This window comes from Grammomys surdaster, unplaced genomic scaffold (assembly GCF_004785775.1).
Source record: "Grammomys surdaster isolate TR1022 unplaced genomic scaffold, NIH_TR_1.0 190, whole genome shotgun sequence".
Lineage (NCBI taxonomy): Eukaryota > Metazoa > Chordata > Mammalia > Rodentia > Muridae > Grammomys > Grammomys surdaster.
Window position 1 is genome coordinate 1690478 of NW_021604635.1, and position 25870 is coordinate 1716347.

The 25870-nt window shown below is 43.5% G+C and overlaps 1 protein-coding gene across 2 annotated transcripts in view; it reads left to right on the forward strand.

Annotated features, from left to right (window-relative positions):
* The window catches only part of Afg1l (AFG1 like ATPase), a 161622-nt gene that overhangs the window by 45737 nt on the left and 90015 nt on the right, over positions 1-25870 (forward strand). For both annotated transcript variants that reach the window (XM_028769041.1, XM_028769042.1), the window contains exons 4-6: positions 5798-5899; positions 7230-7360; positions 17888-17987. In XM_028769041.1, the coding sequence (XP_028624874.1) occupies positions 5798-5899; positions 7230-7360; positions 17888-17987 (333 nt within the window). The remainder of the gene's footprint in view (positions 1-5797; positions 5900-7229; positions 7361-17887; positions 17988-25870) is intronic.

Below are 25870 nucleotides of genomic sequence, written 5' to 3' on the forward strand. Positions count from 1 at the left end.
CCTAAGAATAGTCTCAGAGTCAGTCTCTCTCTCTCTCTCTCTCTCTCTCTCTCTCTCTCTCTCTCTCTCTCTCTCTCTTTTGATTTTCGAGACAGGGTTTCTCTGTGTAGCCCTGGCTGTCCTGGAACTCACTCTGTAGACCAGGCTGGCCTCAAACTCAGAAATCCGCCTGCCTCTGCCTCTCAAGTGCTGGAATTAAAGGTATGTGCCACCACTGCCCAGCTAAAATTCTTTTCCTCTAGAGCCAAGCTTCCACAGTTCAAATCAATCTCAGTAACAAAGTCTTCCATATTCCTTCTAGGTCGGCCCAGTAAGCTCAACTTAAAGCATCCCACTGCTTTCCAAATCTAAAATCCCCAAATCCACATTATTCCAACAAAATCAAGGTCAGGCCTACCACAGCAAATACCCCACTCCTGGTACCAATTTCTTTCTTAGTTAGGGTTTTACTGCTGTGAACAGACACCATGGCCAAGGCAACTCATATAAGGACAACATTTAATTGGGGATGGCTTACAGGTCCAGAGGTTCAGTCCATTATTATCAAGGTGGGAACATGGCAGCATCTAGGCAGGCATGGTACAGGAGGTGCTGAGAGTTCTACATCTTCATTTGAAGGCCACAAGGAGAAGACTGGCTTCCAGGGAGCTAGGATGTAGTTGTTGTTGTTGTTGTTTTTTAATTTTTAAAGTTTTTTCTATTATTATTATTATCATCATCATTATCATCATTATTATTATGTTTTTTTTTTTTTTTTTTTTTTTTTTGAGGCAGGGTTTTTCTCTATAGCCCTGGATGTCCTGGAACTCACTCTGTAGACTAGGCTGGTCTCAAACTCAGAAATCTGCCTGCCTCTACCTCCTAAGTGTTGGGATTAAAGGTGTGCGCCACCGCTGCCTGGCCAGGACGAGGTTCTTAAAGCTCACACGCACAGTGACAGACTTCCTCCAATAAGGCTATACCTACTCCAACGAGACCACACCTCCAAATAGTGCCACTGTCTGGGCCAAGCGTATTCAAACCACCACAGTTACATAGCATCACTTGGTGTACATGAAGATTTCCTTTCCCTTAGTGACAACCATACCCTGGGGGCCTGTATTTAGCATTAACAATACATAGCAACAGACCAAACCTCAGCAAAAACTGTTTTCAATAATAGTATTTATATTTAGCTCATTACATCTAGAGGGTGAAAGCGGTAATAATGGTGGCAGTGGTGGTGGTAACGGTTTGTGGCCCCACTCTTGGCATGTAGCTGGTTCTGTCACAAGCCTTTGACCAGAAGACTATCAAGGCAAAAACACAGCTCTCAGCTCAAAGAGAGGAAGAGGCCATTGTTTTCTGGAGCCAAATGACCCACCAGGGCCTGAAAACACAGACTCAGGTTTCCCACAGTGCACTCCACTGTGGTAGTGCTTACCCAAGATTCTTGTAGTTGCAGAACAAACAAAGCTGTAGATAAATACATTGGTGGGGCCACAGGTGTTTAGGCAACAGCTAGGCAAGACAACTGAGGTAGGTTTGTGACCTAGTGACATTCCTAAGTGTAGGGTTAGTGGTCAGCTAATAAGTTTCAAAGTTTTGATAGTCACGAGGATCTTAGGTCAGATTAGGTGTGGACAATGGATGGCTTTCAAAGGGACTAAGAATAGCTGAGATAATTTAGCTCTGGTTGTAACATTTTAACACTCCTTAATCTTGAGGTTTATTTAGCCTTGTAGACTCGGCACCACATGTGCAGCTTCCTCCCCCTCCCTTCCTTTCTTCTGTCCTTTGTTTGGGAACTTCACTTCCCACTGCAGTGGTCCGGGCAGGGTTATTGATCTGTCTGGAGTATGAGAAGAGAGTGGAAGCACGCGTCCCGTGGTCCTTACCTGGAACAGCCCGGGAAGCACATGTCCTGTGGTCCTTACCTGGAGCAGCCTGGTGCGTTCTACCCTCACACTGAACTCCAGAAGCTGCTGAGGCTGGGGCTGGAGCAGCGCAGAAGACACCACTTACAGCCTTGTGTGTCAGGGAGAGAAAGAACCACCAGGGATGTTCTCCAGGAGTTGCTTTTGACTTCTTACTATAGCGCTTGAACTGTAACCACTGAAAGCTTTAGATTGTTAAAGTTGATCCCTGACAATACTCCTCTCTTGAGAAAACAGCAGGCTTAATTTATGATTCTTAGAGAATAAAGCAACATTGTGAGCCTGATAGACATTCGTGTCAGACTCCTTCCGTCTCTCCCCAGGTCCTCTGGCCTCGACCTCACCACTGGATGGGCATTCTGTTGTGCATCTGCCCTGTGGCAGGCAGTGTGTCACTTTGGGGACGTAGTGCAGAGACAGATGAACCGTTGCTCACTTGAAAGTTTATCCCTAGTCTCCACTGTCCCCCTTTCTCCAGCCTTACGTCCCTGGAGACCACTGTCTCCTTTGTGCTGTGAGTCTGACTACTCTAGGCTACTCATGGAGAGGGGATCGCTTTCATATCTGGCTTATTTTATTTATTAAAATATCTTCAAGATTTATTTATCTTGTCCCCCACAGCAGGATTTCCCCCCCTAGAGTCTTTGTTGTCATGTTCTTCCCATTTTTAAACCATCAGTATAGTTTAAAACAAACTTTATAAACTATTAGTTGGAGTGAGGTAATTTGAAGAATAAATTATAAATAAACTAAAAATATTTTTTTTGGGGGGATAAAAAAATCCAATCACACATGAATTTTCTTCCTCTTTAAGGCTGAATAATTTTCCCTCACCTGTGTGTTCCACAGGTTGTTATCTGTTTGTCGGAGGGTTTTTGAGCCATTCCAGCTTCCGTTATTGTGGATAATGCTGATGTGAAGATTAATGCATAGACCTTTGTTTATCTCCTCCTTCCAGTGACTCTGTATACCCCCAAGTGGATATGGGCAACAGTTGTGTTGTGTTTAGTTTGAGAGCCTGCCATTCTGTGCCCCAGCAGTTGGCTGTGCCGTTCTTGTCCCCACCAGCAGAAACAGGAGTTCTGTCTTTAGTTTGCTGTTGCTTTGGGTTTTGAGATGAAGTCTTATTTAATCTGAACTAGGCTCAAACTCCTCAGTATGTAGCTGAGACTGGCCTTGGGGCTCTGGGGTGGTAGGTGTGTGCCACAGTGACTTGTGGTTGAGTCCCTCTATGCTGCCAGGTCCCCCAAATACCTGTCTTGAGCCTGGCTTGAGATAGCATCGAAACCAAACACTGGAAAATCTACCAGAAAAATGGCTCCAAGGTCCCTTAGGGAAACTCCCATAAGTGACACTCTGTGTGTTACTGCTTCCAGCCATCACTTTGTGTTTTCTCCCACATATTCATATATGTTTAATATGTACACATATGTATAGATACATATATGCTTTATTAATGTATTGCTGTATCGATTACATATAATTATATAAATCATAGTTATATAGTTAATTATATAACTTATATAATACATATTAATGTAACATATGTGTATGTAAGTATGTATGTGTGTATATATGGGTTTGTATGTATTTGTGTATGTGTGTATACATATATGTATATATTAATGTTTTTAGTGATTTAGCATCTGGTTTATTGATTTCTTAATTTTTAATTTCTTGTATTACATTTCCTTCCCACTTGCTGCCTTTTCGGACTCTGTAGAACAAGATAAATCCCTGTTGACTTTAAAGTGTTGTATTCTACTAGAAGTGTCTCATGGAATTACCTCTAAGCACTGCTGTTGCCTTTCACATCTCATTCGTCCTGAAGCAGGGTAGAAAGACTGGAAGTTAGGAGGCTGTGGGAAGGGAAAGGAGCCCCTCCGAGACAGACTGTCCTGAGACAGTGCTCCTCGGCCTCCTGTGGGCTGGGATCCCAGGTCCGGGCCACGGTGCCCGGGTTCCAACCTCTTTCATGAGTTGACTATTTCACTGTGCATTCTCGTACTTTATCCTTGATTTCTTGTCCAGTTTATCTGGACATACAATTTGTCTAATTGATAGAATTGCGACTTTTTTTTTTTTTATGAGGAGTGCTTGTGGGCAAGGCTTCTCAGGTTTTACTTTTAATTTTTGAGAATTAATGAATTAAAGATATTTGAGTGTTCTCCCTGAATGTCTGTCTGTGTATCACATGCATACAATCCTCAAGAAGAAGAAGGTATCAGATCCCTGGGAACTGGGGTTATAGAGGATTGTGAGCTAACATGGGTGCTGAGAATCGAACCAGGGTCCTCTGGAAGATCTGCCAGTGCTCTTACCCTCTGGGCCATTGCTGTAGCACTCAGCTTTTACTGTTGACACGTGTGTTTAGGTTTCATGAAGAGAGTCTGTGGTTTTTACGTTATGTTCATTTATCTCTGCAACTTAGGCTAGCTTCCAGCTCACATGATGACCTTGCTTTATTTTAAGCCCATTTGGAAGAGAGTTTGTACACATACCGAGTTCAAGCATGTATTCGTCACCTCTTTGATTAGATTATTCAGGAGCTTTTCTGGATCAGTGCTGCATGAGTAGAATTGAGAGTTTACTGCTTTACTCTTTTGGGTAAATGTAATACTTGAGAATCCGCTGTTGCTGTTCTAGCCAGAAGCGCTGGACTGAAGTGTTTGCAAAGAGTCGCTTTTCAATCTCAGTGAGCCTTTTCATGAAAAGCCTGACTGGGAATTTCATTTTCACATACAGAAACCCCTGACGTTGAAATGGCATGGGCCTGGTGTTTTCTGGAGTGGAGGAAAGCCCTAAGATGAGTCTGTGTCTTCCTGCTGGCTGAGCTGCCTTTGAATTTTAGGAATTGTATCTCCTGATGTGTGTATGTGGTAGGAGTGGGGCAAGGAGAGGGAGAGGTGGAGCGAAAGAGAGAAGTGGGGGAAAAGAAGAGGAGGAAGAGGGAGGAGAAGAGAGGAGGAGGGAGAAGTTGGAGGGAGAGGAGGAAGGAGACAGGATCCCTACATGCTGGTTTGGCTTGCTGACTTTTCGGCCCTGTCTCTGTCCCCCGAGTGCTAGGTTTTCTGGGAGAGAAGAGAGAAACAGTGTTGTGCTTGCCTGTGTCAGGTGACTGGCATTCAGCTGCTATCACACTTCTAGGGAGTAACATTCTCAAGTGGTGAAAACTGGATAATTCTACAGACGGATTATCAGAGTTTCTGAAGTAGCGCTCAGTTTTGAAAAGCATGTTCTCAGTGTTAAATAGAACGAAGTATTATAATTGACCATTTCCTCTGCATTTGTTGTTTAACTTTTCACTTTTTCACTTCCTTAAAAAACTTATTTGTATGTATTATTGTTATATTGTTAAGCACGCCTGTGATATATGTGTATGCAGAAGTGGTGTATGTGTGTGCGCGTGTGCATGTGTGTGTGTGTGTGTGTGTGTGTGTGTGATCAAATGCAGGTTGGGACGGTTGCAAGTCGAGTGCAGCCTGCAAGCTCACCTGCTGAGCTATCCTGCCAGCCACCTTCTCTTGATATCCTTACTTTTAATTTCTGAATTTCCCACTGTGTAGTAACACCAGTAGATCAATCCATTCTAGTGTCTTCCAGAAGAGAAGACGGAAGAACAACCTGTAAGTCATGCCAGGCTATGGGCATACCTCTTAATGTTGACTACAAAGAGGAACATGATGAAAAAGAGACAATCAGGCTTTGAGAGCCAGTTTAGCCGGGAAGACAAGCACCTCCTCCCTTAGAGCAGAGCTACAGCCTCTGGCTTCCCAGCGGAAGCGCCGTCTCATTATCTCAGAGCTAATGAACAATCATTAGTGTAATCAGCGCATGCTGTTCAATGGTATTCCTAAATTTTTTTTATTTTTATTTTTAAGGTACGGGAAAAACAATGGTGATGGACATGTTTTATGCGTATGTGGAGATGAAGAGAAAAAAGCGAGTCCACTTCCACGGCTTCATGCTCGATGTGCACAGAAGTAAGACGGGGTCCAAGCAGCAATTCTCAGTGCGACGGCTACCAAATCATTTTCCTTTGCAGTGAATAAACATACAAATTTTTAAAAAAAGAACAAGCCAACAATGAGGCTTTTGCTTGAAGTCAGATTTTCTTTGGTATCTTTTGTTTCGTGGTGTATGGAAAGAAGGAGGGAGTCTAGGGAATATTCTTAAGACCAATTCGGCCCTCCAGAGTTAGAGCAGAGAGGCTAGGCTCGTTGAACTTGGTGAAGCCGCTACTCTTTCACCAAGTTCCTTGTGATTAAGGAGGGTCCTTACTGCCTTACCTGTCTTGGGAGCACTCGGTTTGCATTTGCATGTAGATTTTATAGTTAACAGGTCTTTCTGTCTGACTTTCTTGGGTTTTAAATTTTATTTTATTTTGTTTGTTTGAGATAAGGTTTCTCTGTGTAGCCCTGGCTATCCTGAAACTTGATCTGTAGACCAGGCCGGCCTTGAACTCAGCCTGCTTCTGTCTCTGAGTTCTGAGATAAAAGGTGTGTGCCACCACACCAGGCTTCTTGTTTACATTTTGAGACAGCTGGATATAATTTCTGGTCCTTCTGCATCACTGTCCATTGGTGGGACCCAAGTGTGTTTGCTCGCCTTGCCTGTCTCTCAGTGTTTGTAGATTATTTCTCTGTCTGTGCTGTTTGCCTCTCAGTTATAACCCCTAGGATAAGAACATCCCCCCCCCCACCACACACACACAGGTACTTTCAGTGTTTGGTGTGAATAGTGTGAATAAGCAGGGATGGCTTGAGTTTTGGGTTGAAGATGAGAGCATTCTGATTGGATACACTGGACGAGATGTGCCCTTCCCAGGCCAGTTTCCTGCCTCATCAACCTCAGGACCATCCGGTCCGAGGATGCATCTGGCCGCCCATAAGCTGATCCCACAAGGAGGCAAGTGACTTTGAATTCCAGTTTTAAGACTATAATACTTGCCGGGCAGTGGTGGCGCACGCCTTTAATCCTAGCACTTGGGAGGCAGAGGCAGGTGGATTTCTGAGTTAGAGGCCAGCCTGGTCTACAGAGTGAGTTCCAGGACAGCCAGGGCTACACAGAGAAACCCTGTCTCAAAAAACCTAAAAAAAAAAAAAAAGACTATAATACTTGAATAAATTGTTTTGAAGTAGATGTACTGCAGCTCCTTCCAGTGATCAAGTTGGAGTGATTAAACTCCATTGCATCTGAAATTTAAACTTAATTTTTATGTCCAAGTTAACTTTCATTTAGAGATTAAAACTATGTTGCGGTTCCTTAAGATGTCTATTAACACAGCATTTTGTTCTATTTCTAACACCTAAGGGATACATCGCCTTAAACAGAGTTTGCCAAAAAGGAAGGTGGGCTTCATGGCTAAGTCATACGACCCGATAGCTCCCATAGCCGAGGAGATCAGCCAAGAAACTTCTCTCCTATGTTTTGATGAATTTCAGGTAAAGTGGGGATTTTTCTCTTTTTTTAGATTTATTTTTATTATTTTAAATTGTGTGTGTATGTGTGCTAGTGTGTGTGTGTACATGCTCACAGATGGGATGTGTATGTGAGTATGAGTGTTCACCAAGGCCGGAGACATTGGGTCCCCTGGAACTGAGGCTACAGGTGGTCGTGGATGCCTGACCTGGGTTCAGGGAACAGACCTCAAGTCCTCTGCAAGAGCACTAAGTGCTCCGAGCTGCTGAGCCGCCTCCCCAGCGCAGAGTGGCTGACCCGCCTCTCCAGCACAGAGTGACATATTTAATGATGTATGAATATTTACATTTTGCTCCTGGAATTTTCATTATTTTATGAGTCGATTTCACATATTCCCTGTTTCTACTTCATTTTTACCGTCTTGTTTAGAGTTTCACAAGCCATGACCTACTCAGGATAAATCAGGCCCTGCTTCTGTGTGGCCACTGAGAAAGGAAAGTCTTTATTGTGCTTTAAGATCTATATTCTTATTCATTTTCTGTGTGTATGTATGTGTGTGTATGTGTGCACATGGGCGCCCCCGCCCCATGTATACACTTGCAGGTGGTTCTGGGATCCAGAAGAGGGTGGGCGCCAGAGCTCTGGGGCTTGAGTTACAGGTTGTTGTGGTGCTGGGGACTGCACTGAGTCCTCTGCAAGAGCAGGAAGAGTGTTAGCTGCTTAGCCAGCTCTCCAGCCCTGCCTTTATATTTTATGTGGTATCTGAAAGAAAGAGAAGGAGGAGGAAGAGGAGGAGGAGGAGGAAGAAGAGGAGGAATAAGAGGAGGAGGAAGAAAAGAGGGAGAAGAAGAAAAATTAGAACAGAGAGTCTATGTGGCATGGAAACCCTGAATACTAACTTACCTTGAGAGGCATGTGCTGCCTTGTAAGTTACTGTAAACGACATGTTTCCCTTCTTCTACACTGGATGGAGTACAGTTGTAAAGTAGCCCTTGAGTTTTAAAAGCAAGCCATCGACACATCTCATTTTAAGCTCGGGGTACAATTTGTGATAAAGTATGGTAGTTTGGATGAGAACTGTTCCCCTAGACTTGTGTGTTTGGATATGGCGGTGGAACTGTTTGAGAAGGATTAGGAGGTGTGGTCTTGTCAGAGGAAGTGTGTCACTGTGGGGTGGCCTTTGAGGGTCCAGGAGCCCGTGCCATTCCCAGTCAGCTCTCTGTGCCTCCTAGCAGATCTGAGTTCTCAGCTGCTGCTCCAGCACCATGCCTGCCTGCCGCCATGCCCAGTGGTCATGGACCCTAACCCTCTGCAACCATGAACCCCAACCCACTTGGGGAGGAGCGATCTTTCTTCTTTTTCTCTTTAGTCTTCAGCTTGGCAATTCACCCTTATATTCTTGAATGATAAAGGTCTTCTGAGGCAAGGTTTTTCCAGAAGAGCAAGTACTCCTTGCCCCTCTAAAGAGATAAATTAAGCATGCTTATGCATGCAGAGGGAGAGGATCTCATTTGACTGTTCTGAAGATGGCACTGCGTTTAACAGTCATACTGCTTCTAAGAATGTCAGCCCGTGATGCTTAGTGTATAGTTAGGACTTCTATAGCTGTGCTAAAACACCATGGCCAAGGTGACTTATAGAAGAAAGGGTTTATTTGTATTGCCATCCTATAGGAATGGCCCGTGATGACATATTGGAGGTGGCAGGTGGCAGACAGCTAGTGTGGCTGCTGTGACCTCACATTTGAACCCCAAACAGAAAGCAGAGAGCTAACTCAAAATGGCACAAGTCTTTTAAAACCTTAAATTCCCCCCCACCCCCACTGACATACTCCTTCTAGCAAGGCCATAACCCCCACCCCCCAGCCCTGGTGACATACCCCTCCACCAAGACCATAACCCCCCCAGTGACAGACTCTCCCCAACAAGATTATAACCCCACCCACCCACCCCAGTGACATAGTCCCTCCAGCAAGGGGCCATACCTCCCCCACCCCTCCCCAGGGACTCCAACAAGGCCATACCCCCCCACCCCCAATGATGTACTCCCTCCAGCAAGGACATACATTCTAATCCTCCCCAACAGTCACCAATGGGGACCAAGTCAGTATGCAAATGCCTGAGACTTATGGAAGTATCTTATTCTCGTCACCATAGACAGAAAGGAACATGTCTTCTCATTTTCCATTATTATCCTTTAAACTAACATAGTTCTAAATATGTTAGTCTGTGTAGTTAATTTTTTTATTTCATTTTAAATATTTTTTTATTTTATGTGTCTGAGTGTTTTAGCTGCATGTATACAAATATCACATATGTGCTGTGCCCGTGGAGGTCAGAAGAGGGCATTGGATCCTCTAAGATTTGAGTTATAGATGGTTTTGCATCCCCTTCTGGGTGCTGGGAACTAAACTCATGTTCCCCGCAAGAATAACAAGTGCTCCTAACTGCTGGCCATTTCCCCAGACCCTTTTATTTTCATTTTTTACATTAATTTTTTTTAAATATCAAGGACATGTTGATATGCAACCTTTGAAAATGACTCATGCTTTAAAATGTTTTTATGTCTGTGTTTAGCTCAGTAATAGAATTGCCATCCTGTCCTATAATGCGATGAGACTGCCAAGGATTGGAGGCCCCAGGTACCGTGGAAGAATCTTTTCCTTCCATCTGTTGAGCTCGCTCTGCAGGTGAAGATCCCTGTGCTAGAGCCCGGTGTGCTAGAGCTGGAGCTGCTGAGATAGCCCAGTGGGTGACGGTTCTGCTGAGATAGCCCAGTGGGTGACGGCTACTCACTTGCTGTCAAGCCTCATGACTTGAGTTTGGCTCCCAGGACCAACCACATGTATACTTTGACCTGCACACGCACCCACACATAGTAAAGAAAAACATAAAGAAAGGAACATAATTAAAAAAGAACTCTTACCTTTAACTTTAATAATATGAAGTTAAAAACATTCAGAGAGGTAATTGCCATGTTCCTATGACATGAGAGCTTTGGAAAGACAACAGTAAGGAAACTAAGGGGCCCCTGTACTTTGGATGTGAGAAGCCCGTGATCCTGAAAGGGCTCCATAGCCAGCAGGTCGGACATACCCATTAGGCCCAGTGGGCACAGTGTCTGGGCCATGACACCTTTGGGAACTTGAAGATGCTTTATCTTGGTTCCTTTTAAAACTCAAAGAATGAAGTAAATATGTAGTAGTGAATGAAGTCTGTATATATTTATATCATATTATGTTTATTTCACTTCAGTTTTATATGTGTGTGTTTGCCTACATGAGTTTATATGCACTATGTGTGTATAGATGGCCACCAAGGCCGGAGAGAACCAGATCCTTGGAAGCTAGAATTACAGGCGGTTGTGAGAGCCCATGAGGAGTGATGAGAGATGAACTGAGGCCCTAAGTAAGACTATTAGCATTCCTAACCACTGAGCCATCTCCAAGGCCCCCTAAATCTCATTGTATGTATGTATGTATGTATGTATGTATGTATGTATGTATGTATGTTTGTATGTATGTAAGTATGTATGTGTGTGTGTTTGTATGTATGTGTGTGTGTGTTTGTATGTGTGTGTGTATGTATATGTGTTTATATGTATGTTTGTATGTATGTATGTATGTGTGTGTATGTGTATGTATGTATATATGTGTGTGCATGTGTGCATTTTTATTTTAGTTGTATGAGTAGTTTGCCTGTTTCTATGTCTGTACAGCATGTGTGTGCATTGTACACAGAGGCCAGAAGAAGGCATCCTATCACCTGAAAGTGGAGTCACAGACCGTTGTGAGCTGCCATGTGGGTGTGGGAGTCAATCTGGGTCCTCTGGGAGAGCAGCCCGTGCTCAGAGACACTGAGCCATCTCTCCAGCCATCTCTCCATCTGTTTTTATATCAGCAGAGTTACAGATTTTTGTTCTTTTTGATTAAGGAAGGCTCCCATGAAGGTATATTTTCTAGGGTTCCCCAAAATCAAAATGTTCTACAAATAATGAAGTCCTAACAGGAGCTTGGCTATCTGAGTACTCTCATTTAAGTTTATATTCCAGAAGGTTGACTAATGGGAAGAAAGAATCAAGAAAAATGTCTGCACTGGTATTTTAAACAAGCCCAGTCTTCTAAGAGAAACACAGGCAACAACAAAGGTCTTGTCTTGGTACATATTGAGTGTCTTAGTTACTTTTTTATTGCTGTGAAGAGATACCATGACCAAGACAACTTACAGGAGAAAGAGTTTATGGGGGCTTGACAGGGTTTAACAAGGTGGGGAGCATGGAGGCAGACAGGCATGATGCTGGAGCAGTAGCTAGGAGCTTACAGCCATGGGGTACAGGGGGAGAGTTAACGGGAAATGGCCCTGGGGTTTTTAAACCTTAAATCTCACCCCTGATGTCACACCTCCTCCAAGAAGGCCACACCTCCTAATCCTTCCTAAGCAGTTCCACTAACTGGGACTGACCATTCAACCATATGAACCTATGGGACAATCTCATTCAAACTACCACACTGAGTGAGAGAGGATCTTAAAGAATCCTGCTTGCCAACACTAATGTGTCATCTCCTGTCTCATCCAAACTTGGTTTGATAGTTTCCCAGTTGCCTGGCTCCATATCACAGGACCTTTTCTGTCCTACAACTAAATGAACTATGCTTTTCTGTAAGCAGCTAATCTACAAGCTTGCCGGGAGCCTCGGGCCTATGTTTCTTCTTAATTTAATCTAACTAGGGAAATGCTTGTATAGGGATGCTGTTAGACCCAGTTACCTTTGTCCTATCTGTTCAGGCACTACTATTTAGGGACTGTATTTCCAAATATATTTTCACTTTTCATATCGGAGCCTTTGATGGTTGAGGTCTTGCATCAAGCCATCTTTCCCATCGTCCTAGTCAGAGATTCTGTTTAATGATGTTCTCTTTTAAATAGTTACACAGTTTTATTCACACCTTATCCACAACGTTATTTATCTATTTTGAGACAGGGTCTCACTATATAGCCCCAGCTGGCTTGGGACTCTGAATGGATCAGGCTGGCTCCCGACTCACAGAAATCCATCTGTATTCTGGACTCCTGAGTACTGGGATTAAGGGAGTGCATACCACAACTGGCCATTTATTTATTTAAGATTTTATTTATCGTATTTTATTTGCGTAGATGTTTGCCTGAATGTATGTCTATATATGTATGCTTGGTGCTCTCAGAGGTAGAAAAGGATGTCAGACCCCTGGAACTGGAGGTGAAGGTTATTGTGAGCTGTCATATGGGTGCTTGGAATCAAACCCAGGTCCTCTGGAAGAGCAGCTGGTGCTTAACCATTGAGCCATCCCTTCAGCCTCCCTGCTTTTTTTTTTTTTTTTTTTTTTTGGTTTTTTTCAAGACAGGGTTTCTCTGTGTAGCCCTGGCTGTCCTGGAACTCACTCTGTAGACCAGGCTAGCCTCGAACTCTCAAACCCAGAGATCCGCCTGCCTCTGCCTCCCAAGTGCTGGGATTAAAGGCGTGCACCACCACTGCCTGGCTCTCCCCTGCTTTTTTAAAGATTTATTTTTATTTTAGGTGAATGAGTGCTTGCCTGCATGCATTTAAGTCCACTGCATGTGTGCCTGGTGCCTGTAGGGGGCACCAGATCTCCTGGAACTGCAGTTATGGATGGTTGTAAGCTGCCACATGGGTGGTAGGAACCAAACCTGGGTCCTCTGCTCTTAACTAAGCCATCTCCCAGACCCTGTCCACAGCCTTAAATGCACTCACATTCTTTCGTTTGCCTAATTGAACCTCATTTTTATCCTTTACGTCTGCCTCTGTGGGATTCGCTCTGATTTCTCACTATAAACCTTGCATCGGACAATAACAGTGTCACAGTTCAGTGCTATGCTGGGTTGACGTTCCCCCCTACAGCAAATGAAATGTCCAGTGGCTTTGAAGTCAGCATCACTTAAATAAGACATTTTCAGGATGTGAGAAGATCATATCGCATGCCTTACCAGACTCTCACACGAATGGCCTCCACCCATTTCCCAACACAGTCCTTTTTGCCTAAACCTCATCCATGATCTTTACTGCCTGTGTTTGGGCATCCTGGTCTCCCACTGGCCCAGCCCACTAAGCTTTGCTTACAACGTTCCCTGACTAAACATTACTACCCTTGTGTGTAGCACCTCTCAAGCAAAATCAGAGTTACTGATCCCGAAAACAAAAACTTCAGTCCACATTTTCTCCTGTCAATGTCTTGGATTTTCTGATAATTTTTAACTGTAAATAGATGGAAATGATATCTTATTACTTAATTTATATTATTTATGTATCAATATAGATTTTCTCCATTGTTTACAGACTAGTTAGTCTTTTATGAAATGTTTGAGGTGTTGCTTATGTATTTATTGGAATGTTACAGTCTATCTGTCAAGTATATTCTTTATCTTTTTGTTGTTGTTTTTTTGTTTTGTTTTTTGGGGTGTTAGAGAGATTGTCGCTAGGGCCTCTTGCATGCTCAACAACTCACCTACAGGCTGCATCTCAGCTCTGTCCTACAGTGCTGGGGACTGTTTACTGGGTGCTTTCTGTGTCCCTGTGTGTTTCTTACATCTGTCCTACAGTGCTGGGGACTATTTACTGGGTGCTTTCTATATGCCTATGTGTTTTTGTTGTTTGTTTTTGTTTTGTTTTGCTTTGTGACAAGGCATCTCCATGTAGCTCTGGCTGTTCTGGAGCTTGCTTTGTAGACCAGGCTGGCTTCAAACTCACACAAATCCACTTACCTCTGCCTCCTGAATGCTGGGATTCAAAATATGCCCATCCTGTCTGGCCCCTTTGATCATCTTCTTCTTTTTTTAAACAAAAGCTTTATTTTAATTTTAATTGTATACATGTACAAGTTGGTTGTCTGTGAGAAGGAATCATGGATCCCCTGGAGCTGGAGTTATAGGCAGCTATGAGCTTCCTGGCCTGGCTTCTGGGAACTCTTCTTCCTCTGGAAGAACAGGAATTACTCTTAACTGCTAACGCTAATGCCTGTGTACTGTACTCTGATCTCTATCCTTCCATTTACAGTCAAGAGTCTGTATGCAGTGCATTACTACTGTGGAGTGTATATTCCATATATAGAGATAATAACCCTAGCTAATGTTTCTTAACGTTGTGCATCTAAGTGTTTTTGCTGCTTTTATTATAGTGATGAGGAAATGGCCAGTCAGAGAGTTCTGTGACTGATTGGTGGCCGCAGAGGTAACGCAGCCTAAATCCAGCATCCTTGCTCTGACTCAGAACAGCTAAGTTATGTATTTTCCTTAGTATACGAAGTATTGTATTATGTGTTTAAATATCTAGTAAGGTGAGGTTTTGGTTGATGTTTTAATCATAGAACCTAATAGTCATCCTTAAGCCTAGTTTGATACTTGCTGGATTTATTGAAGGAGAAATTTTAGGTGCTTTATTCTTAGTGACAGTGTGTCTGCAGCTGCCACTTCCCTCTTAGAACTGGACCATGTCATTCCTTAGTGTTGCTGATTTCGATCTCTGTGATTGGCCTTTGGGGTGGAGGGAATGAATAGAATACGTTCTTTATAGGGAGGTAAATGGGAATGACTGCCACTTAGAAGCCAGGACGCGTCTCCCGTGCTCTTGAGTTCAAGGAGGTTTAAGGTGCTAACTTAGCAGCATCTGGCTCATGCTTTGCAGAGCAAATTCTCTCATCCTTATCCAGTGTGACCCCCGGGCGCGCCTCAGCCTGGCTGAGGGACGTGTCTGCATAGGCTTTTTTTTTGTTTTTCCTTAAGTGTGTTTTAGATGCTGAAATAAAAGAATACCTCGTTCTCTAGGTTTTCTTGCAAATATTTATTATATTTCTTTGACTATGTTACCTGCTAAACCACTTAGTCTTTGAATGTGCTAAACTGCTTATGGTTCTGAAAACATCAGAATCCTGAGGGAAGAAGACATGTCTTCCTAATGTCGGATTTTTAAAAAGCGCTTTGATGAGCAGACCTCTGTATAAGTTCTCCGTAAGCTATCACTATCCTTCAACAGAATCTGTTAGCCGTTTTTACAAAGCAGGGGTGCTATTAGAAACTGCTAATAAAAAGTGGGTGCTTGTTTTTGTGCTAATACTAATTACTGATCATGCGTGCTTATGTTTGTCAGTCACTCCGTGGTGTGGTACCAATCAGTGGGTGACTGAGACGCAAGCACTTATACATGGAAATGAATTACTTTTTTTTTTTTAAGTGAGTCAGGATGGAAGGCAACTCTAGGTCATAGAGATCTCTTCTCTTTAATGCTAATGAAACGTCTCCACTCTCTGCTTGCTGGCAGACTACCCTTATTGGTAATCTGTAGCCTTGTCTTTTATTCTGGATGGTAATGAAATGCTGGGTGCTGAACACCCCAGCTCTCCAAGAATGTGGGGCCAATTGTCTTCTGTTCACTTACACTGTAAAATTACTGTTCCCCAGCAAGGCGGGATGAGTGCAGGGCCAAGATCAAAGCGTCTACACTGGCATCCAGCTGCAGTGGGTGACTCCTGCTTTATTAATTAGTCATAGCTCCTCCAAGTTAATTTTCTCAGCTAGCACAAAAACATTCCATAATGTAAAAACAGCTAAATGGAACTCAACCACAGGCCGACTGTCCCCCTGTCTGCTCCATGCATTTCTGGTTTAAGCTTTTGTTCAGTGTCACCAGCTGAATATTCCGCTCTGAACCTCGGGGCACAAAAGCTGTTTTTCCTGTTTTGTTCCAAAAAGCATCGTGGCTATCGTCAAGGGACTGCCTTTTGTTTTCTAATATTGTGTCACATTTCATTGATTTTCACCGTAAAGTAAGTGTATGGAGAAAGCTAGACCCAGCTTCTAAACCGAATTTAAAAGTTCGGTTCCTGCTGAATTTTGCAAGCTCGTTCTGTCCCCTCATCAGAAATGCTGCTGGTGTTTAAGCGTTTGAAAAGGACCTTCACTATGAATGTTTTTGTGAAAGCAAAATTTGTCCATGATCCTGAGCGCCCCCTGAACTCCCCCAGTCTCTTTCTTCTTCAGTGAGCACTTGAAGTTCCAGGAGTCTTTTATAGAAGGCATTTCCAGTAGTTTCTCTTAGGTAATATGTTTTTAAGTCATTGCTTGAGACAAAAAGAACCCCCTGCTCCCAGCTGTCCCTCCTGGTTTCCTTTGGTTTAGGTAGATGGAAAATCTTCACTATCAGGAAGATCCTGGCCACGAAGAGAAAAGCAGGTTAGACCTGTGCAGCTCAGGTTTGACTGGCTGTGTTATAAGGGATTAGTTGGTAACCTGTTGTTTCATGAGCAAATAGGAAGATTCCCATGCATTTCTGTATCCTGTAACAGAGGGAAAATTTAAAGAGGTGGGGCGTTAGTAAGCACATGGAAGGCAAATGTAACTGAGATTTTTTTTGAGATGTGCTGGTAAAGGAAGTCCAAGTACTCTCCTACTGGGGTATGTAAGAACCATTCAGCAGCTGCAGGGGTCAGCGTGCGTCCTCATCCAGCATTAGGTTGTGTGTGGAGCTTCCCTCTCTGATTGCTGATTTCTTTGTGAACTGTAACAGCCTCTTTTAAAAGTGGCCGTTAAGTGGACTTTTTGATTATGGATTTGAAGAAGAAATAATTTTAGAAGAGACCAGTAGCTGTGGTCCTGTTGCCTAACTGGCGTATTTTATGCCTTGCTTTATCTGCACGAAGCATTTCTTGTTTTGCCAGAGGCTGTTTTAAAGCACTGGTAAGGGATGGATTTATTTCTTTTTCTTTCTTTTTTTTTTTTTTGCAGGAATATTTGTGTTTGGAAGGTTAGCAGAGGCTGGCATGCTGGAAGTGACTGCAGTGCCTCTGGATTATTCATGGACAGTAATAGAAGGCACTTAAAAAGAACAATGAAATTGCTTATTTCTGTGATGGGCCATCTGTTGAATTGTTTTGTGCAACAATTGCACAATAGTATCTATGTCATATCATTCTATTTTCAACAGCAGCTGATTATGTCTCACTGGCCACTTGTCCTTATTTCTAAAGTCCCATGACCATTAAAAGTCACCTTTCCAGGGACCTTTGCCAGAAAGGTATTAGGAATTGCAAATAGCCTGTATATTTTAATATTGTTATTCTTACTCCCTTGCCTTTGTGTGTGTGTGTGTGTGTGTGTGTGTGTGTTTGTGTGTGTGTATTGGAGGGGGTGATGGGGGTGGCAGTGTAAGGAGAGAGTTGCTCATGTTCTGATTAATTGGATTTCCTAAATGGTCAGGACAGCTTCCTGTGTTTTCTGCGTATGCTTGGTGAAGAAGTTAGCATAGAGCCATTTGATGATCTGGGTGGAATGATCAGCCCACAGCACAGGATGTGTGAGTTTAGAAAACTGTTCCATGGCCTTTCATGCTTTTAATTATCTACTCTTTTCCTCAGGACGATAATTAGAATTTTTCCTCTCCGATTCACTTCCATCTTAACCAAAAAAAAAAAAAAAAAAAAAAAAAAAAAAAAAAAAAAAAGCCATTAGCAAATTTGTTAGAGCAGAAGTGAAATTAAAAGAAAACAAATGTGTTGTCGTCCACAGGTCACTGACATCGCCGACGCCATGATTCTCAAACAGCTTTTTGAAAATCTGTTCAAAAACGGGGTCGTCGTTGTGGCAACATCCAACAGACCACCGGAAGGTAACGGAACATCGCGCTCCCCATCCAATTAGATGGAGACTTAGGAAGCTTTTCAGAAACTCACGTTCCTGTGGCAATTTTCTTGTACTTACAAATCTGAGGACTTCACCTACCCTTGGTTTTATAACAGGCTCAATCTGAAAAATTAGTCTGAATTCACATTTAAAAATATTTCTGATTTTTTTGTTTTTGTTTTTTTAAGCAAGCTGAGCCCAGCTGATTCCCATGTTGGATATGGTCCCCCACACTAGACACGTGATGTGTACATATAAAAATGCAAGTCTTTTTAGCTGCTTTTTATGCCGTAAAGGAAAGTGCAATGAAATGAAAAACTCTTAATTAAATTTTAGAAAAAGATGAAGCTTACTTTCATGAGTAGTTCTTTTTTCTTCTTCACTTAATTTATCATTTCTGAAAAGGCACTTGTGGCTTATTAGGAAAAGTATTTAAGAATTAAAATACAAGTAGTAGTTAGACAAATGTAATACATTTCAAATCTTGTATTTTCTATTTTTTTTTTTAGCTCATCATGTGGTCAGTTAAAGGTGAGGAATCCAAAAATAATGTTTCACAAGGGACTGTCACATTCTTGCTCAGAAGAGCCTTTCCAGAGGGCTGAGCTTGTCTGCCTGATTGTATACCCAGCCTTGCCCTGTAGTGTTCCTGTTTATGTCTCTCTCTCTGTTTTCCCACAGCACATATGCCCCTCCATATTAGACTTATTTATTGTATTTTTGGCTCGTTGTCTGCCCAGAAGCTGTCTGAGGGCAGCGATCAATCGGTGTCTTGTATCTAGGCACTTTAGGTGTCCTAACACACGGTTGGATCTCAGTAAACGGCCTCAGAATGAGTGTAGAATGTCTACATTTCTGCAAGAATCTCTGGCTGCAGTGCAGAATGGATTGCAGGGTTTAAGACTGGGAGTAAGAACTGAGAAGGCTGTAGTGACATTCAGAGGAGCTGGGGCTGTGGTAAGAAGTGCTCAGATGCTGTTTCTATTATAGGCTGAGTCAACAGGGCTTACTGATGGACTGGGTCATAGGGAATAGAAAAGCAGAGACCAACCAAGCCATCTACCACTGGGCTATCATCTCCTCATCCTTCAAGAGTGTGGGAAAGGGCTGGAGAGATGGCTCAGCGGTCAAGAGCATTGACTGCTTTTCCAGAGATCCTGAGTTCAATTCCCAGGAACCATATGAGATGGCTCACAACCCACAACCATCTACAGTGTACTCTTAAAAATAAATAAATCTTAAAAAAAAAAAAGAGTGTGGGAAAACTCTGCTAATTGAGTCTACCATTGGCCTTCTGGGACTTGTCGAGTAATAGAGGATTCCTTGTTAAGAGATTTTCTCCTTCTCTGACCTTGTCTGGGGAATTCTAAGCCCCCTCACTGGCCTCTACCTGAGGAATGTCACATAGCCTCTATTAGTTTATAGGATTAATTCCTATTCTCCTGACAAAACCTGTTTAGCCAGCACCTGGGATTTCTGAAGTGCTAATAAGGCATGCTGGGTACCCTAATCTGTCCCCCATGACTCTTGCCCATCTTGGACTCTTGGACGGCCCTGACCCCAGTCCCCTGAATCTATATAAGTAAAGCTGACCTGCCTCCTGACAGTGTGGTCATTCAGCAGACCTGCTCACAGGGTTTCCGACCCTGCTCCCCCACACTCAATGTCTCTGTTCCCTCTGCCTGTGTGGACTTAAGGGTTGACAGTCCACCAGGGCAGGGAGACCTACACAAGAGCTTCTTTTAAAAAAAGAATTACTCTTTGGTCATGGCAGGGAGGCAAAGGCAGGTGGATCTCTAATCAAGGCCAGCCTACTATACATACTGACCTCCAAGCTAGCCAAGGCAGCCTAGTAAGACGCTGTCTTAAAAAGGAAAAGAAAAGAAGGGGGGGGGCATTGAATGCTGTGATAGTTTGAATGATAATGCCCCCCACAGGCTGCATATTTGGATGTTAGTGTCAGAGCTGAAGGATTAGGGGGTGTGGCCCCTGTTGAAGGAGATGTGTCACTGGCAGTGGGCTTTGGGGTTTCTAAAGCTCACATTAGACCCAGAGTCTCTCCTTTTCTACCCATTGCCTATAGATGAGGATGTAAGCCTCTCAGCTATTCTCCAGCTGTATGCAGGTCTGCATGTTGCCACACTTCCCACCATGGTGGTAATGGACTAGACCTCTGAAACTGTAACCAAGGCCCCATTTGAAGGCTTTCCTTTGTAAGAGTTGCTTTGGTCATGGTGTCTCTTCACAGCAGTAGACCAGTCACTAAGACAAGAGTAATAGAGGAAGACAAATGATATGGACCTATGGCCTCCACACATGTATGTATTTTGGTGCACATGCTCCGCCACACACGTGCAATGCAGGTAACCCACACATATACAAATACTAGATTGTTCAGCTAAGCGAGACCGATGTCTGCCTCTACTATAACTGATCTAAAAATGCTGTCAGGATTATCTTTGCACAGTGATAATGCTATGCTCAGAAGTAGCAAGGTGCTAGAATAGTCTAGGGAGTTCTAGCAAGATTGCTAAAGGAAAGTAGTGCTTGGCATTGTGGGGAAGCAGGGGCCAGCAGTCACAGGGAGAGGCTGAGGGATGTCAGATAGTGTGCTGAAAGTGAGATGAAACTACCCTTCGGAGAAGACCCAAAGGGAATTCAAGGTGCAGAGCTGCAGCCGTTGAATTCTAGTCAACTGACAACCCTTTTCTCCACAAGCTCTAGAATCTCTCCCATAGGCAGACAAAAGTCATCCTAATAGGCTGTCTCTCTGCCTGCCTGCCTGCCTGCCTGTCTGTCTGTCTGTCTGTCTGTCTGGAGATAGGGTGTCACTATGTAGTTTTGGCTAGCCTGAAACTCACTACCTAGCTCAAGCTGGCTTTCATTTATTTTTTATTTATTTATTTTTGTTTTCCATGACAGGGCTCTGGCTTTCCTGGAACCCACTCTGTAGATCAGGCTGGCCTCTGCCTCCCAGTGTTGGGATTAAAGGTGTGCACCACTACCACCTAGCTCTGGGCTGACTTTCAAGTTGTGGCTTTCTTGTCTCTGCTTTCTGAGTTCTGGGATCAAATAGTTTAATATTTGATGCTAAGGCATGGTGACATTACACCTGTAATCCTGTCACCCAGGAGGCTGAGTGTAAGCTGAAGGCCAGCCTGGGCTATGGTGTAAGTCCTAGGTCAGCCTGACAGATAGGAGGAGGCTCTCTCTCAACACCCCCCCCCCCCACCCCAAGATTAAAAAACCTTAACACAAAGAATAAGACACAATATGAATATGGGTATTCTTATTCATATGTGTGAGTCCATTCCTGTGTGTGCATAATTTTATTGGTGAAGAAAAAGACAGAATATTGATATCAGGAAAAGACATAATGAAAGAATGAAGGATGAACCGGTAGACACATGAGATGGGGAGGGAAATTTTAAGTGCACAGGAGCAAAGGGAGAGCATTTCTTCGTGTATTGGAATTGTTTTGTATCTTGATTGTGGTGATGGTTATATGTGTTAAAAGTCACGAAGCTGTATGCCACAAAAGTTAATTTTATTCTATTTATTTTAAGAAAAACTGCGCTGGCAGCTTTCTCCTTGATGGCTGTGAATGATCGTGGTCTAGCTGCCCCAGTTAAAGGTTGTTCTCTTTTCCAACCACGAGAATACACGCAGGTTTTCCTGCAGATTATAGCTTTGATCCAAGGCCTCAGATAGTGCTGTTAAAAAGATAGAAGCAGCCATTGGGTAGGGTATCACATGCCTGTAATCTAACACTGTGGTGACAGGGACAAGAGGATTGGAGTCTGAGGCTAACCTAGCCTACATAACAAGTTCCAGGCCAGCCAGGGTTAAATGGGAGAACTTTTCTTCTTCTGTCCCCCAGATAGCAGATTCTCAGATGGCTGTACCAGCTGGGAAAGAAAGTTCTTGGCACAGAGCTGGGCCATGCTAAGTGGCCAGGAAGAGAGTAGTGTATCAGAGAGCTGAGAAGACAGCCAGTGTGACCATGAAGTGGCTGTAGAGGATGAAGCTGGAGGTAGGAGCTGGCTTCTGTAAAGCAGCCATAAGGATTCTGAGTTCTGTTGTAAGAGATAATGTAAACCACTGAAGCTTGCCTCGAACAGGACTGACGAGATTCCAGATGGGAAGATGGCACTGGACGGGCTTCTGGGTAGAGTGTGGTAATGTGAGGGACCCAGGTGAACCTGCTAGGAAACTACTGTGGATTGCTAGACAAGAACTGGCTATGTCTTGGTACCAGACAGCAGTTTTCCAGTGGGGGCTGTTTGGCTTGAAAGATATTTAGCAATGTCTGGCTGTTCTACCCAAGTGGAGGGGTGTACTGGCAGGCAGCAGGGTTGAGGCTGGGACTGCTGCCAGAGACATTGTTAGTGCAAAGAGCTATTCTTCATGCAAAGAACCACGTGGACAAACATGTCAGGAGCGCACAGAATAAGAAGCCCAGTGTAGGGTGACGAAGGCTGTGGATCTGCAGGGAACAGCTAGACAAGCAACCGTGACTTAAAATTTCAAACACATAATTTTCATGGTTTATGTTCTGAAATCAAAGTTTGTCTATTTTCATAATACTCCCAAGTTTTTCTAGTTTCATGATATTCCAGTAGGGGAAAAAATAGAATTAATTGGATGGTGACCCAACAAGTGATCAGGTCAGGCTATCAAATTAGTTAAAAATTCAAAATTAACTTAATGATCAAACTTGAGAACTCTATTTAAAAACAGGAATACAGTGTTAAAGGGAAATAGACTGGCTAAGTTGAGTGATTGTTCTTCACTCTCAGAATAATTTGGGCCACGAAAAAGAAAGCGGTCCCCAAGATTGAGCCTAGAGCTACACAGAAGACAGAATATCTGCTTTTTTCCTTTTTTAAAAAAAATTTATTTATTTATTTTATGCATATGAGTATACCACCATTGTTCTCTTCAGACACACCAGAAGAGGGAATCGGACCCCATTACAGATGGTTGTGAGACACCATGTGGTTGCTGGGAATTGAACTCAAGACCTCTGGAAGAGTAGTCGGTGCTCTTAACCACTGAGCCATCTCTCAGCCCTGCTTTTTTCCTTTTTAAAAATGAAAAATATTTATTTTTATTATTATTATTGTTATTATTATTATATGTGTATGGGTATTTTGCCTGTATGTATGTATGCCTGTACACCACATACATGTATTGTGCCACTGGAGAGTGAGCAGTGGAAGCCCGGAAACTGGAGCTACAGATGGCCGTGAGCCATCGTGTGAGTGTAGAGACCGAAAGCCAGGCCCTCTGCAAGAACAGCCTGTGCTCTTAACTGCTGAGCCATCTCTCCAGCCCCCCAATTATTTTAACATTAAAAAAATGTTAAATCTTATGTACGCGTTTGTGTGAGCACACATGTGCACAAGAGTGCATGCCATGTGCGTGTACATGTGGGGGTCTGTGAACGACTAGTAGGAACTGGCAGGAATTGAACTCAGGTCATCAGGCTTGAAGGCAGTGACTACCCACTGAGCCATCTGGTTGGCTCAGATTCCTGTTTTCTATGTACTGTTTGTTACAATGATAAATGCATTAGGCAGCATTAGAATAGCCTGAGTAGAATGATTTAAAGAATTCATTTTCCTAGATCACCAGGCAACAATGTTACATGATTTTTATTCAGACCAGTATATTCATTATACACGAAGGACTCGATAGCACTGCAGGTTGGCTTCTGGTATGTGCACACTTGAACTTATGTGCACACTTGAACTTATGTGCACACTGGCATTGATGTGCACACTGGCATTGATGTGCACACTGGCACTGATGTGCACACTCACTGGCACTGATGTGCACACTCACTGGCACTGATGTGCACACTGGCACTGATGTGCACACTGGCATTGATGTGCACACTGGCACTGATGTGCACACTCACACTGGCATTGATGTGCACACTGGCACTGATGTGCACACTCACACTGGCACTGATGTGCACACTGGCATTGATGTGCACACTGGCACTGATGTGCACACTGGCATTGATGTGCACACTCACACTGGCATTGATGTGCACACTGGCATTGATGGGCACACTCACACTGGCACTGATGTGCACACTGGCATTGATGTGCACACTGGCACTGATGTGCACACTCACACTGGCACTGATGTGCACACTGGCATTGATGTGCACACTGGCACTGATGTGCACACTGGCATTGATGTGCACACTGGCATTGATGTGCACACTCACACTGGCATTGATGTGCACACTGGCACTGATGTGCACACTCACACTGGCACTGATGTGCACACTGGCATTGATGTGCACACTGGCACTGATGTGCACACTGGCATTGATGTGCGCACTCACACTGGCATTGATGTGCACACTGGCATTGATGGGCACACTGGCACTGATGTGCACACTGGCATTGATGTGCACACTGGGATTGATGTGCACACTGGCATTTATGCTATTTATTTTATTATTTAGAGGAAAAAGCGTAGCTGGGTGTGATGGTGCATGCTTTAATCCCAGGATTTGGAAGGCAGAGGTAGCCTGAGCTCTGTGAACTTGAGGCCAGCCTGGTCTACATAGCAAGTTCCTAGCTCTTCAGAACTAAACAGGAAGACTGTGTCTCAGCAAAACAAAAGAACAACAGCAATAATTCAGTGGTCATTACTACAAAAGCTGAAAACACATTTGGAACAATCTAACACCTTTCATAAAAATGTAATTAAAATTATCTTTTTAATATGATATCAGATCTATGTGTTTTGTTTCAAAAATGTGCATTTATTCAGAATTACATTTCGCAGTGAAATTATGTAACATTTCTGATGTAGTAGTGAGCGTGTCAGGGTCTACAACTACAGAATTAACTTTTTTAAAAGTTTCCTGAGGCATACTTCTCTTTGCTCTGGCCACTCATCTGTCTTAAAAGCTGTTGCTTTTGCCTTTAGTCACCATGTTTAATGTTGTAGCTTCTGTTGTTGTTCTGATGCTATGGTCATTTCTGTTCATGTAGGCTTGAACAAGCTGTGACATGTAAGAACCATGTTTCTGCAGTGCAGATAGTGTTTTCCTGTACTTCAGGAATTCACGTAAGATCCCGTTCTTCTAACTATATACACCAATTTTTTTCTCTTCCTGTTTATAATTTAGTTTCATGTTAAACATTGATCCTTGTTGCTCAAACTGCAGAGAAAATGTTTCCTGGAGTGCTCAGCCATTAGTAGGCCACGAATGACATCTCCTTCTAAAAACTAAGCAGCTATCACAGAAAAGGGGTAGGAAGACCTTAAGAGCCAGAGGTCAGGGAGGACCTTGTCTTCTGGGCCTGACATGACCACTACTCTCGGGGATTCACAGCGGCTGTGGATGCTGGCACAAGGCCTGAAGCAACATCAAGCCATCCAAGATTCTCATGAGGAGTCCAAGGGGGGTCGCCAGCTACTCCACTGAGAAGCTGGGATGGGTACAAGGCAGGGTTCTAAAGCTGGGTCTGTTTTCTTTAAGGGTATGACCCCTGGTGAGTCAACTGCATTCCAGTGAAAGATCCTACCCCAGAAATATATGGGCAGCACAAACTGGAGCCAATCTGTTATTTAAAATTGGACACAAAGTTGAGAGGTGGGATCTAGGAGAAGGTAGATTTAGGAAGAGTTAGGGGAAGAGTTGGGGTAAATATCATCAAACTACACTGTACAAAATAGCAACATTCTTTGAACGTGGATATGGTGCTCCATGCCAGTAATCTGAGCATCGGGCAGGATGAGTCAGGAGGAAATTGTGCATGGTGGTCCATACCTATAGCCCCAGCAGCTTGGCCTGGTGGTCCATGCCTGTAACCCCAGCAGCTGGCCTGGTGGTCCATG